The 13452-nt window shown below is 36.8% G+C and overlaps 1 protein-coding gene across 9 annotated transcripts in view; it reads left to right on the top strand.

The window, feature by feature from the left end:
- YEATS2 (YEATS domain containing 2) overlaps positions 1-13452 on the top strand; it is a 102592-nt gene that overhangs the window by 16372 nt on the left and 72768 nt on the right. For 8 of the 9 annotated variants that reach the window (XR_003510802.1, XM_027539755.1, XM_027539735.1 and 5 more), the window contains exons 2-6: positions 4197-4314; positions 7450-7547; positions 8056-8148; positions 11176-11421; positions 13073-13188. Coding sequence is in view for 8 of the 9 variants with exons in the window: in XM_027539755.1 (XP_027395556.1) it covers positions 4215-4314; positions 7450-7547; positions 8056-8148; positions 11176-11421; positions 13073-13188 (653 nt within the window). In the remaining variant the exon portion in view is untranslated. Of the gene's footprint in view, positions 1-4196; positions 4315-7449; positions 7548-8055; positions 8149-11175; positions 11422-12551; positions 12609-13072; positions 13189-13452 lie in introns of those variants that run through there. The other variant, XM_027539782.1, reaches the window with a different exon arrangement.

The following is a 13452-nucleotide window of genomic DNA, read 5'->3' as shown; positions in this document are numbered from 1 at the left end:
TGTTACATGGATCATTTGTTATGCATTCCACTCACTACATCATGGTGAGAGCCGGCCTTAGATGTGCCTACCCTTAGCTAGCATATACTTGAATGTGCCAGGTGTGTCCTTTAATATTGTTCTTTAGGACAGAAACAGATCTGAATTATTAAAAATGCTCATTAAGACATAAATCTTCCTGAATATGTTCATCAGGAACTCAAATCTACACCCAGGGATAACAGGAAAGCTTCATAGTGGCTGCATGATATATGAATTACCTTGGCAGCAGAAGTTCACTCATTGGTTTTCTTCCTTACTCAGCCCACCTCTGCTCCACCACCATATTCTTCTCTTTTCCTCCTTCTATTCTCCCAGTTTTAGAGCAAAAGTCAAGAGAGAATTTTGCTTTGTCCCTTAAGTGACAGTAAAACAAAAGACTATGTTCTTCAAGAATCCCCAACCTTTTGCGGGAGGAGCCACCATTGCTCAAGAGAGTACTTGGGGAGATGAGGTGTGGGAGGAGAATACGAAGATTATGAAGTCCACAGGATGAATGAGTGAAGGTGGTGCTGGACTCACTCATCTTTATAGATAATCCAGTAAGACTCTTGGCAAACTGTAGAAGATAGTTGGTCAGTGAGGAAATGGTATGGCGAAAAGCAGACAGGAACTGGACTGTATCTCCCTCTGATTCCAGGTTTATCTTGAGTAGGAGGTTTTTTTCATTGTTGTCTTTCTGTATGCAAGGGAAAGGAATGGGGTTTATTGATTTTTAAGAAAGTGTTCTTTGTGTAACTGCCCAAGAGTTTTTCAGGTTTTCTGTAACTAGTTGCAGGCCAAACGAAGAAGGCTAGAAGAATAATACCTTACTCTCACTTTCTATAAGCTTTAAAAATAGAAAATAATAGTTGGATTCAGGACCTCTCCAAAAATACTCACCTGTATTCTAAGTTAGAGCTGGTAGATGATGATTGTGAACAAACATTAAAGGGCTTGATTTAGAATGTTTCTAAATGTTGGGGGATTTTTATAAATGCTGTAGGACATTTTAAGGCTTCAGTTCACTTCAGTCGCTCAGTCATGTCCAACTCTGCAACCCCATGAACCGCGGCACGCCAGACCTCCCTGTCCATCACCAGCTCTCGGAGTTTACCCAAACTCATGTCCATTTAGTCGGTGATGCCATCTAGTCATCTCATCCTCTGCCGTCCCCTCCTCCTCCTGTCCTCAGTCTTTCCCAGCATCAGGGTCTTTTTAGGCTTAGGGCTGCTTTAAAGATAACAATGATAGGAAAAACGTTTTCCTAGATCCATGATTTTACCTACATTCATAAAATTACATAATGAGTCTCTCCCAGCCTCTCCTACTTGTACCTCTGAGATGAGTGAAAGAACTGGACTGAGTGAGAGCTGAGAGGCTTTTAAGTTGTTATTTCTGTTTGAACTGAGTGGATAAAAAAATAAATATTTTCAAGTTAATGTTTTATTTTCATTAATTTTATTTTAAAACTTTTTATTGATTTAATAAATTCATATTGTATATTTTTGTCTTTGGTTATATAAATAATCTCCATCAGTGGTAAAGAAGAGATTTGGAAATCAGGGAGCTCTTCTTGTCTTTTCTGTGTCATAGATTAATCCTCTAAGGGGCACCTCCTCTAACCTCCCCGAACCTGTTTTCTAAGCTGTATGTCAGTAGACTCACTGCCCAGTAAGGGAAACACCAGCCATACGCAGTGCTTATTCAGCCTTTGTAATTTGACTGCTTCAAACTGAGGTGTGCTCTAAGTGTAAAAGTCTTAGTGCAAAGATAAGAACGTAAGCTATCTTACTGATAATTTGTTTATATTGATTATATCATTAGAATGATAATATTTTGGGTACATTAGTTAAATGAAATATATTATTAAAATTAATTTCTTTTTCCTTTTTAAAATGTGGCCACTAGAAAAATTTTAATTCTGTTTGTGGCTCACATTATGTGTCTTTTGGACAGTGGTGATCTGGACAGTGTTTCCTAAACTGGCTCATGAAATATTATAAATGCTCAATGAAACACACTGAGAGGAGGCGTGTCAGAGGGAACTTCCTGAAGTAGTAAAATGTTCTGGATCTTGGTCCAGTTTAGTAGCTACTAACCACTTACGGCTATTGAGCACTTGAATGTGGCCATCAAGGTTTTGCATTCATTATGTCAGCAAATCTGGAAGACCCAGGAGTTGCTACCGAACTGGAAAAGGTCCTCATCCCAGTTCCCAAAAATGGTAGTACCAAAGAATGTGCTAACCATCGGACAGTCTCATTCATCTCCCATGCTAATAAAGTCATGCTTAAAATCTTGCATGCTAGGCTTCAGCATTATGTAAACCCAAAACTTCCAGATGTCCAAGCTGGGTTTAGAAAAGAAAGAGGAACTAGAGACCAAATTGCCAACATTTGTTGGATTATAGAGAAAGCAAGGGAATTTCAGAAAAACATCTGTCTCTGTTTCATCAACTATGCAGAAGCCTTTGACTCTGTGGATCATGACAAACTGTGGAAAGCTCTTAGATGGGAATACCTGACCATCTAACCTGTCTGCTGAGAAACCTGTATGTGAGTCAAGAAGCAACAGGTAGAACCCTGTATGGGACAACTGACTGGTTCAAGATCAAGAAAGGAGTACAAGAGGGCTGTCTTGCTGTCACCCTGTTTGTTTAACCTATACACTGAGCACATCGTGAGAAATGCTGGGTTGGATGAGTTACAAGCTGGAATCAAGATAGGCAGGAGAAACATTAACAAACTCAGCTATGCAGATGACACCACTCTCATAGCAGAAAGCAAAGAGGGACTAAAGAGCCTCTTGATGAGGGTAAAGGAGGAGAGTGAAAGTGCCGGCTTAAGACTAAATATTAAAAAAAGTAAGATCATGGCATCCGGCCCCATTACTGCAATGCAGATAGAAGGGGAAAAGGTGGAAGTAGTGACAAATTTCCTCATCTTGGGCTCCAGAATCACTGGACGGTGACTGTGGCCATGAAATCAGAAGACAGTTGCTTCTTGGCAGAAAAATGATGACAAACCTAGACAGTGTGTTGAAAAGCAGAGACGTTACTCTGCCGACAAAGGTCTGTTATAGCCAAGGCTATGGTCTTCCCAGTGGTCATGTACCGTTGTGAGAGCTGGACTGTAAAGAAGGCAGACTGGTGTGCTGCAGTCCATGGGGTTGCAAAGAGTCGGACACGACTGGGTGGCTGAACAACAACAGTGTTCTGAAATGTAGGAAAAGCAACTGAATTTTAAATTTTATTTAATTTGGATTAACTTTAAGGAGCTGCATATGACTAGTGGCTCATTATTGGGACAGTGCAGATTTAAAGATTTATGGGATCATTTTATTCAAAGACTTATATACCTAGGACTTGTTTACTGTATTGCAAGCTTGTTAGTTTAATATATCTATACAGTTTGTTATGAATAATAATAATCAGTAACAGTAATATTTCTGAGAAGGCAATGGCACCCCACTCCAGTACTGTTGCCTGGGAAATCCCATGGATGGATGAGCCTGGTAGGCTACAGTCCATGGGGTCGCTAAGAGTTGGACAGGACTGAGCAACTTCACTTTCACTTTTCACTTGCATGCATTGGAGAAGGAAATGGCAACCCACTCCAGTGTTCTTGCCTGGAGAATCCCAGGGACAGAGGAGCCAGGTGGACTTCCGTCTATGGGGTTGCACAGAGTCAGATATAACTGACGTGATTTAGCAGCAGCAGCAACAGTAATATTTATTAAGTACCACCAGAGAAAGGACTTGTACATTAAATTATTTACTGAGACACATTGCTCATATTCTGTAATTCATTCGATGTACTGTGGATTCCAGGATACTGTGGGAGCTTACCATGTTTTCATGAAAATCTGGTTTCTTTCCTTTTCCTTACAAAGGCCATTCTGTGAAAGCCAGGCTTCTTTTGGAAAGTCTAAACAATGTGTTGCCTTGTTAAAGTATTTTCTCTTGAAAGGGAAATCCGTGTTTTGTAACAGATGATGATGATTTTTTTTTCAGTGAACTTTTGAAGTTATGCCTTTGATTTTAAAAAGGGTGTGTGTGTATTTACACAGACTTACAAGCTTCTGTATTATATAATATTTATTCCCTTTGTATTTGTGTACACATATAAGTGTTGAGACCAAGCAGTGTCATTAATTAATGTATTATTGCTTCACAGTGAAGAACGAATGTCATCATGTCTGGCATCAAGCGAACAATCAAAGAAACTGACCCTGATTATGAGGATGTATCTGTGGCTCTTCCGAATAAGCGGCATAAAGCAATTGAGAATTCAGGTAGAATTTCACCTGCCTTAGGAAATTATTTCTTTGTTGACATATGCCTTCCTGTTAGATTTATAGGAAATTAAATGAAATGCATTTCCACTATTGTGTATATTTTGAAGAAGTTTATGAGAGGGATTAGCTAAGTACTCTGTTTCATAGTAATATACCATGTGTACCATCAAAGGCCAGAACATAAAGCAGGTACACTGTGAAAGCATTAATAATGAGACAAGCTATAAGTTTTCGCTGTCATTGTATGTTAGATGTGATCTTAGTCTTAGCAATGTGTATACTAAAATGTGAAATGATTATAGGTGGTACATGAATTGAGGGTTTTATTTTAATAATATTAATGTCAATAGAAAAGATAACGATCTCTTCTGACTTGTAGTCTCATGGCTACTGCTTAGGATAAAGCTAACTTTAAAAAAATTTTTAATTTTATTGGAGTGTATGTGCGCATGCATAGTCAGTCAGTCACGTTTGACTCTTTGCGACCCTATGGACTGTAGCCCACCAGGCTCCTCTGTCCATGGGATTCTCCAGGCAAGAAAACTGGAGTGGGTTGCCATTTCCTGCTCCAGGGCATCTTCCTGACCCAGGGATCAAAACTGTGTTTCTGTGTTTACTGTGTTGACAGTCAGATTCTTGAACACTGTGCCACCTGGGAAGATGCTTTATTGGAGTATAGTTGATTTACAATGTTGTGTTAGTTTCAGATATACAGCAAAGTGTTTCAGTTATACATATATTCATTGCTTTTTAGATTCTTTTCTCATATAGGTTATCACAGAATGTTGAGTAGAGTTCCCTGAGCTGTACAGTAGGTTCTTGTTTGTTATCTAAGTTACATATAGTAATGTGTATATATTCATGCCAGACTCCTTATTTAACCCAAGAGCTGACATTTTTAAAGAATATTATTTAATGGCCTTACTTAGATATTTCACATGGTTCTCAGATGTGGTAGGTAACTTGAAGGTGGAATATAAATGATGGAGATTTGGGAAACTCTGATCTCTGTACTTAGCTCTGGTGGGGGCACATTAACTTAGGCATTAAGTTACTTGCCTAAGATCATATAATTAGTTGAAGACCAAATCATCTACAATTACCCAGAATGTTTTAAGCTATCTCAAAAAAAAAGTGGCTATATTTGAGTTTTTAAAACAAAATATTGTTATTTATTTAAATAATAAATCTATGTAAGTACAGCTAGTTGAAGATCTCAGAGTCATACATAAGGTATTGCAGCTCCACAAACATCAAGGACCCCAAGGTTAATGGTGAAGGAAACTCCTGTCTGTGTAGGTGCAGTCAAGCCATATGGACCCCAGAAGTCTCTGTGGACTGAAAGTTATCAAATCAAATTCCAAATAATAAAAACATTTCACTGCAGCTTTTCTTCCAATTCAGTTGTAATTTTATTTAGAAGGATATGTTATTTGCTTTCAATAACAAGTCCAATAAATATGAAAGTATCATGAAACTTAAATTCATTATTCAAATGTATAGCATGGCATATCAATTTTTATAATGAAAATAAGAATTGGGAAAGCTGCTTTAGGAAACATCATAATTTCAGTTTAAATCTAATCTAACATGTTCCCAAACATTTTATTAGCGTTATTTTTCCTTGTTCCATGAAAGAGATATTTTAGAATTACTTCTGAGGAGCTTATGATAAATCCACCTTCAGTGATAACAGTCTCTCTGACTTTTATTTAGCCTCCCCTAAGATTATCAGCTGGTTTCTATATACAGGGTTTATGTATACAAGGATACATACCATAAAACTAGGCAATATTCTTTTCATCAGATATGAAGAAAGCTAGTCATTTGCTTCAATGCAGGCATATCCACAAGAATGCTTATGCTAGCACTAGTTTTAAACTGTTAGTCTAGTGGCATATATTATGGGGAGAAAATGACATGGGTGATCAAGGGTCCAAATTTTCTCTGTAATTTTTTAAACACCCCAAAGCCTGGGTGGTAGTTATTTCATATTACACACACAGCATCATTATGCAAAATCCCAGGTTTTTCAAGCAATCATTCAACTTTTTTTATTCTCTTGTAATCAATCAACATTTCATAGTATATTTTAACTCTTTGAATTACATATTACTTTGAATAGTCATCATCTGAATTAAATTGCTTTCAGAGGTGTCTTTTTTGCTGTATCCTTCAGATAGTTGTGATCAGAAACTACTGACTTGCTTGCTAGATCTACCTTCTGCCTTCTTTTGAACTGTTCTTAGGTCACAGACTGCCTCTCCTTATAGCTAACTCTTTACTTTCTCCCTTAAGGTTATGGTTTTTCGGAAGTCAACACATGTTTCTCTCAGAATCATCATAGGTTTCTTTTTCTTTTTTGGTAATTTGAATTTGATATGGTTTCAGTCAGAAAAATCACAAGGAAAACTTGCATGTCTTTTTCCCAGATTAATTTACCAGTTGTTTTCATTTTGCCTCATTTAGTTTATCATTCTTTGCTCCCACCCCCAACCCAAACACACATGTGCATTTGTGCAAGCAGATATATATGCACATCATTTTTTCTAAGTCATCAGAAGATATATTAGACACTTGTAAACACTTGTATATTTCCTTGGAACAGATTTCTTATGTAACCACAGTACAGTGAGCAGAAGTAGGAAATTTTAACATTTTACATCATATCTAATCTGCAGTCCACATTCAAGATTTACAAGTTGTCCCAGTATTATAACTGTTGCCCCCTCTCCAGAATCATGCAGTTGGTTTAGTTGTTATATCTCTTTAGTCTCTTGTAGTCACCTCAACTTTTCTTTGTCTTTCTTGACTTTAATATTTGAATATATAGGCCAGTTAATTTTGTAGTGTCCTTCAATTTAGGTTTGTCTGATGTTCACTGTGGTTAGAGACAGCATTTTTAGAAGGAGTGCCACAGAGCGGTGGAGTCTTGTCAGTGTATCGTGTCAGAAAACATAATATCAGTTTGTTTGAATATTAGTGATGTTAACTTTTCATTATTGGTTGTGGTGATCATCATTAGGCTCCCCACTTCAGAGGTACTGTTCTGGGATTGCTTTTGTTGCTTGAATCAAGATAGCAACTGACTAATTGCATACTGACTTGGATTATTTTATGTTCTTTGTGCAGCTCGAGATGCTGCTGTGCAGAAAATTGAGACTATTATCAAGGAACAATTTGCACTTGAAATGAAGAATAAGGAACATGAAATTGAGGTCATTGACCAGGTATAATGATCTTACAGTGAAAAAAACAAAACTATTGAAAAAACTGTATGTAATGAACTTTAAAAAATCTGTTGAAGTAGAATTACAGTGTATTTTTCCCCTTTGATGTTCTTTTAAAAGGTGCTTTCGCATTTCACGGGAGAAAGACCTATGTTTTTTTTTTTTTTTTTCCTTCAAATGAAATGGTGGAAAAAGATAAAGAAAAAAATCACTTGAAATTCTATCCCAAAAGATAATTCCTGTTTGCTCTTGTGCTTTGTGGACAACCACAAATAAATGTCTTTGTGGACATTTCTCAATGAATATACATATTTATTAATATGTCTATATATTCTTGCAAACATCATATTTTGTCATCCTTTTAAATATTTTGCCAATCTGAGGTGGAAATGGTCGTTTCTATTAGTTTTTCTTTGATTACTTTTTGGGGTCATTTGCATTTCTTATTTATGAATTATTTGTATATATCTTCTGTTATTTCCATTTTTAAAAATAACATTTATTTTAGCGACTGATTGAGGCAAGAAGGATGATGGATAAACTTCGTGCCTGCATTGTTGCAAACTACTATGCTTCTGCAGGACTTCTGAAAGTTTCTGAGGTAAGTTTTCCTCGTAAGCAGTCATTTCTGACCACCTATATAGATGTGTGAAGAGAAATTAGTGTTGATGTGGAATCCCTGCCTTCAAAAATTTCTCATATTGATCTTTTGAATTCAAGAAGCCTAGCCTGCCTTCCTGGGTATATATTAATACATACAGTTATCATTGTGTTCACTCATATCCTTCAGGTATACCTCTCTGCACTGTCAATAATGATAACTAACATTTTATTTTCTTTCACTTAATTCTTCTTTAATTTTTAGCACTGTTGTTAGGTTTGCAGATACAAAGATGAGTGTAACTCAGTTTTAACTTGCCTTATTCCTGTTCATTTCCTTATAGCTGGCTTTGGCGTAAATTATAGATCGATTGATTTTTCTCTTTTACTGCTAATGAATGGCAGAAGGCAATGGCACCCCACTCCAGTACTCTTGCCTGGAAAATCCCATGGATAGAGGAGCCTGGTAGGCTGCAGTCCATGGAGTTGCTAAGAGTTGGACACAACTGAGCGACTTCACTTTTACTTTTCACTTGCATGCACTGGAGAAGGAAATGGCAACCCACTCCAGTGTTCTTGCCTGGAGAATTCCCAGGGATGGGGGAGCCTGGTGGGCTGCCGTCTGTGGGGTTGCACAGAGTCGGACACGACTGAAGTGATTTAGCAGTAGCAGTAGCAGATTTACCCTATTCAAGAAGTCCTGATTTTTTTCCTGCTTACTTTGGAAAATTTTCAAATATATAGAAAAGGTGAAATAAGTACTTGTTTATGCATCACTTAGCTTCAACAATTTTAACAATTTGCCAAGTTTACTTTATCATCTTTATTTTTCTCTGAAACCTTAAAAAGTAAGTTCTAAGCATCATGATGCTTCATCCCTAAATACTTAATCCTAAGATTGTCTTCTGTGTAGTCATAATACTTAAGAGAATTAGCCCCTAATATTATTTGATAACCAATCCATATTCAGCTTTTTCTCAGTTTTCCCCAGAATATCTTCAAAGCTGGTTTTTTTTTTTGACAGGATTCAGTCAGGGTTCGTGGAGGGGAGTGTGGTGGCATACTGCTTTCCGCCATTCCCTGTGGTTTCGGCTGATAAGAGATACCTGTCATGTATGGGTCGTCTTGTTATCCCGTGGAGCTTTAGGCTATCCATGATACTTGGAGAAATTTGAAGCGTTATTTGAGATTAATCTTAGATAGTAGTAGTTTCTTCTACTGCAGAAGTTTCTGTATTACATTTTAGAGTCTGAACTACTTTTCATGGGCTACCATAACAAGTTACAATAAGCCTGATAGCTTAAAACAACAGGAGTTTATTATCTCATGCTTCTAGAAGCTAGCAGGCCAAGATCAAGGTGTGTTGGGTAGGCCATGCTCCCTCAAGACTCTAGGGAAGGATTCTTCTAGCATCTGGTGGTTATTGGCGGTACCTGGCATTGCTTGGCTTGTAGCTGCATCATTCCAGTTTCTGCCTTTAACTTCACATAGACTTTTCTCTCTACGTGTCTTCTCTTTTTCTTTTTGTATCCAACTTTCCTTGTAGTACACTAGTCATTTGAGTGAAAGTGAAGTGAAGTCGCTCAGTCGTGTCCGACTTTTTGCGACCCCATGGACTATAGCCTACCGGGCTCCTCCGTCCATGGGATTTTCCAGGCAAGAATACTGGAGTGGGTTGCCATTTCCTTCTCCAGGAGATCTTCTCGACCCAGGGATTGAATCTGGGTCTCCTACATTTGAGCCACCAGAGTGAGGCCTCCCCAAATCCAATATGACATCATCTTAACTTGATTACATCTGAAAAGAACTGATTTTCAAATAGAAACGTTCATAGGTTCTAGGTGGACAAGAATTTGTGGGAGATAACTGTTCAACCCAGGGCAGATTCCAATGTCATCTGTTATATAGCTTGCCATTGGAGTCAACAAGATGGACGTCGAGCACTAGCAGCTGTGTTACATAGGACTGTAGCTCCTCTGAAGAGCTGGTTATTCATTTGATGTTTTGTTGCCCTTTTTTAAAAAAAACTATTTAACAGTACTGAACTGTGCTATTTGATGGTCTAAAATGCACTGATTTTTGTTATATTCTGATTAGGATTTATTTAAGGATATTTAAGTATATTTTGTCTATCATGATCTGCCACTTAAAATTTATTTTTAGTTTCCTCTAACAAAATACATTTATAGCTGTAAAGTAAACTTTTATTTTTGAAATTAAGCTTTGTTGCTTTGAATTCTGAAACACTAGTCTCTGACTCTCTTACTCACTAAAACAATTATTTTAATTTCAATTAAATAATTTCTAAAACTCACTTCTTGGAAGTTACTACAGTGTATCAGTAGTACAGTATATCTGTATCAAGTAACAACTCTTCTTGTTTTATGTGTAAGTAATAAGACACAAAAAATACCCCAGGCTGGCTTCAGTGCTGGACTGTGCTATACTTTGTCCTATGTGGGAGTCATTTTATATATGCTTTTTAAAAATCTTTATATTTCTTACAGGAGTGTTTTATTTAGAATGGATGATGTATTTGAATCAAGCAATATGAGACATTTTTTAAAGTCAAATCTGACTTCCATGTGTTACTATTAGTGTATATTTATCTTTACTTTTCATTTACCTTCTGAGAACTTGAATCTTTAGCTTTTAGTGTTAGGACCTTTGCATAATTATTTCTCATTCTGCAGTTTTTGTTGATTTGGACTCTATTTTATGGGGATAGGTGACTCAGATGGTAAAGAATCTGCCTGCAGTGCAGGAGACCTGATTAGTCCCTGGGTCGGGAAGATCCCTGGAGAAGGAGATGGCTACCCACTCCAGTATTCTTGGCTGAGAGTTCTGTAGACAGAAGAGCCTGGTGGGCTACAGTCCATGGGATCACAAAGAGTCGGACACGACTGAGTGACTAAGCACAGCACAGCCATGATCCCGAAATAGATAAGGGTTTTTGGAAAGATCAAATTTTTGCCTACTTTCGCTGGATATGATTTAAAGTTTGTTTTGCTTACTTTCATTTTTGCAGGGATCAAAGACATGTGATACAATGGTTTTTAATCATCCTGCTATCAAGAAATTTTTGGAATCACCATCTAGGTCATCATCTCCTGCCAATCAGAGATCAGAAACACCATCAGCCAATCATTCAGAAAGTGATTCTTTATCTCAACACAATGACTTCTTATCTGACAAAGACACTAACAGCAATATGGATATAGAAGAAAGACTCTCAAGCAACACGGAGCAGAGACCAAGCCGAAATACTGGAAGGGTATATAGTTGGATGGGTGGAAGGGAGCCAAAAGAGAAGGGAACCAATATTTATTAAGTATACACACAGTATTTCATTTTATTGGAATTATAAGATATAAGTTGATTATCACTATTAGAGATGGGGAAACTCAGTCTCTATGAGGTTAAGGTTATAGTTGTCCACAAGTATCAGAACTGAGAATTAAACCTCTGTCTTTCTGACTTTACAATTCAAATCTCTGATCATTGCCCAACTCTCCCAGATGCCATTCATGTAGATAGGAGGAAAGAAACCTTGAGGAGTTGGCAGTACCTTAACTTTGCCCAAGGTCTTTCTACTTTATCAGGTTTATTCTCTCAAGAGCAGTGTCTCTTCAGTAGTTCCTCTTTGAAATTTAATGTTCTAAGATGCTTTAATAACTGAAAGAAACTTGAAAAATAATAAGTAGAATTGAAAACTGTTTATTACTCTTTGATCCTGTCAGTTTGTTATTTGAATTCCCGTCTCACACTGCTATGAAATTCTTGGTATAATACTTGACTATCAAATCCTCATTAGGAAAGACCAGTGGTTTTTCTCAACCAGATGTTCTGTGATAGAGGAAATTCCTAGGTTGCTTTCCACGTACTCAGACATCAAAGATTTGGTTATTTTTGATAAAAATATTTTCTGGCGACTTCCCTGGCAGTCCAGTGGTTAAGGCTGCACTTTCAGTGCAGAGGGCATGGGTTCAGTCCCTGGTCGGGAAAACTAGGATCCTACATGCTGTGTGGCATGACTCACCGCCACCCCCCCCAACAAAAAATTCTGATTACAAATTCATTCAGTTCATTGTGGAAAATTTTAAACTACAGAAAAGTAAGGGAGAACAGAAAAGTCATTCGTAATTAAACTACCCCAAATCAGAACTGTTAATATTTGGATTTAGTTGTTGTATAAATTATGGGGAAATACTGTATATGTTTTTCTTTTTTAATTAAGATAAATTTAGGTCATGCTAGTCATAGGGTTCAGAAGGCTGCTATCTTTTATGTAACATACATGCTCACGTTTATGTAATATACTTAGTGTTTACTGTGTACCAGGCACTTTCTAAGAACTGTACAAAACAATCTGAGATGCATACTATTATCACCCTTATTTTATAGATGAGGAAACTGAGACAGAGAAGTTAAGTGATTACCAAGATGATACATCCAGTAAATGTAAGGTCCAAGTCTTAAACACTGGCTGTCTTTCTCCATAGTCAAACTTTAAATTAACCATTATATGTAAACTGCTTCTTACTGAAAAATTTGTAATAGTACGGAAGGTTGGAAAAAAGGTAAATTTCATTGACCCTATCACCCATTCCCATTTCCCAGAGGTAACCTTTGTAGTAGTTTCCTATGTATTCTTCTACATCCTATTTGCATATAAAAGCTGCTATGTATGACTATTAAAAGCACACATATATGTGGAGTTACAGTGTACAGACTTTTTCTATAATAGAAAAATTACAGTAAAATTATTCTTTCATACTCTGAGAGGAGCCATAAAACCAGAGAATTTTGTAATTAAAAAAAAGAAAAATTGAGTTAGTCCATTTGTACCTTGTATGATTTTGTGGTTTCTACTTATTGAAAATTATACAAATTAAAAATGAAATTTGATTATGATTTTTTTCTAGGACACTTCTAGTATTGCTGGCTCCCATAAAACAGAGCAGCGGAATACTGATCTTACAGGAGATGAGACTTCACGACTTTTTGTAAAGAAAACAATAGTAGTGGGCAATGTGTCCAAGTGAGTATTCAGTCGAATTGTCTCATTTTCAATCATCCAGTTTTGGTAATATTCTGGCGTATTATTATCATAGTATTATAGTAGGAATAGGCTTCAGGAATTCTTTTTCCCAAACTCTTAGTTGTTTTAAAAGTAAATGAAGGTCCAGAAACTTGAGACTCCTTCATTGTATCTGTTCATCTTTGACATGGAATAAAATTGTGCTTAGTAAAAAAAATTTTTGCAGACATGAAGTTTTATGTATTTTTTAAAAACACTTATTTG

Source organism: Bos indicus x Bos taurus, chromosome 1 (assembly GCF_003369695.1).
Source record: "Bos indicus x Bos taurus breed Angus x Brahman F1 hybrid chromosome 1, Bos_hybrid_MaternalHap_v2.0, whole genome shotgun sequence".
NCBI lineage: Eukaryota > Metazoa > Chordata > Mammalia > Artiodactyla > Bovidae > Bos > Bos indicus x Bos taurus.
The sequence above is the reverse complement of the archived record's forward strand: the minus strand, read 5'-3'. Positions and strand labels throughout refer to the sequence as shown.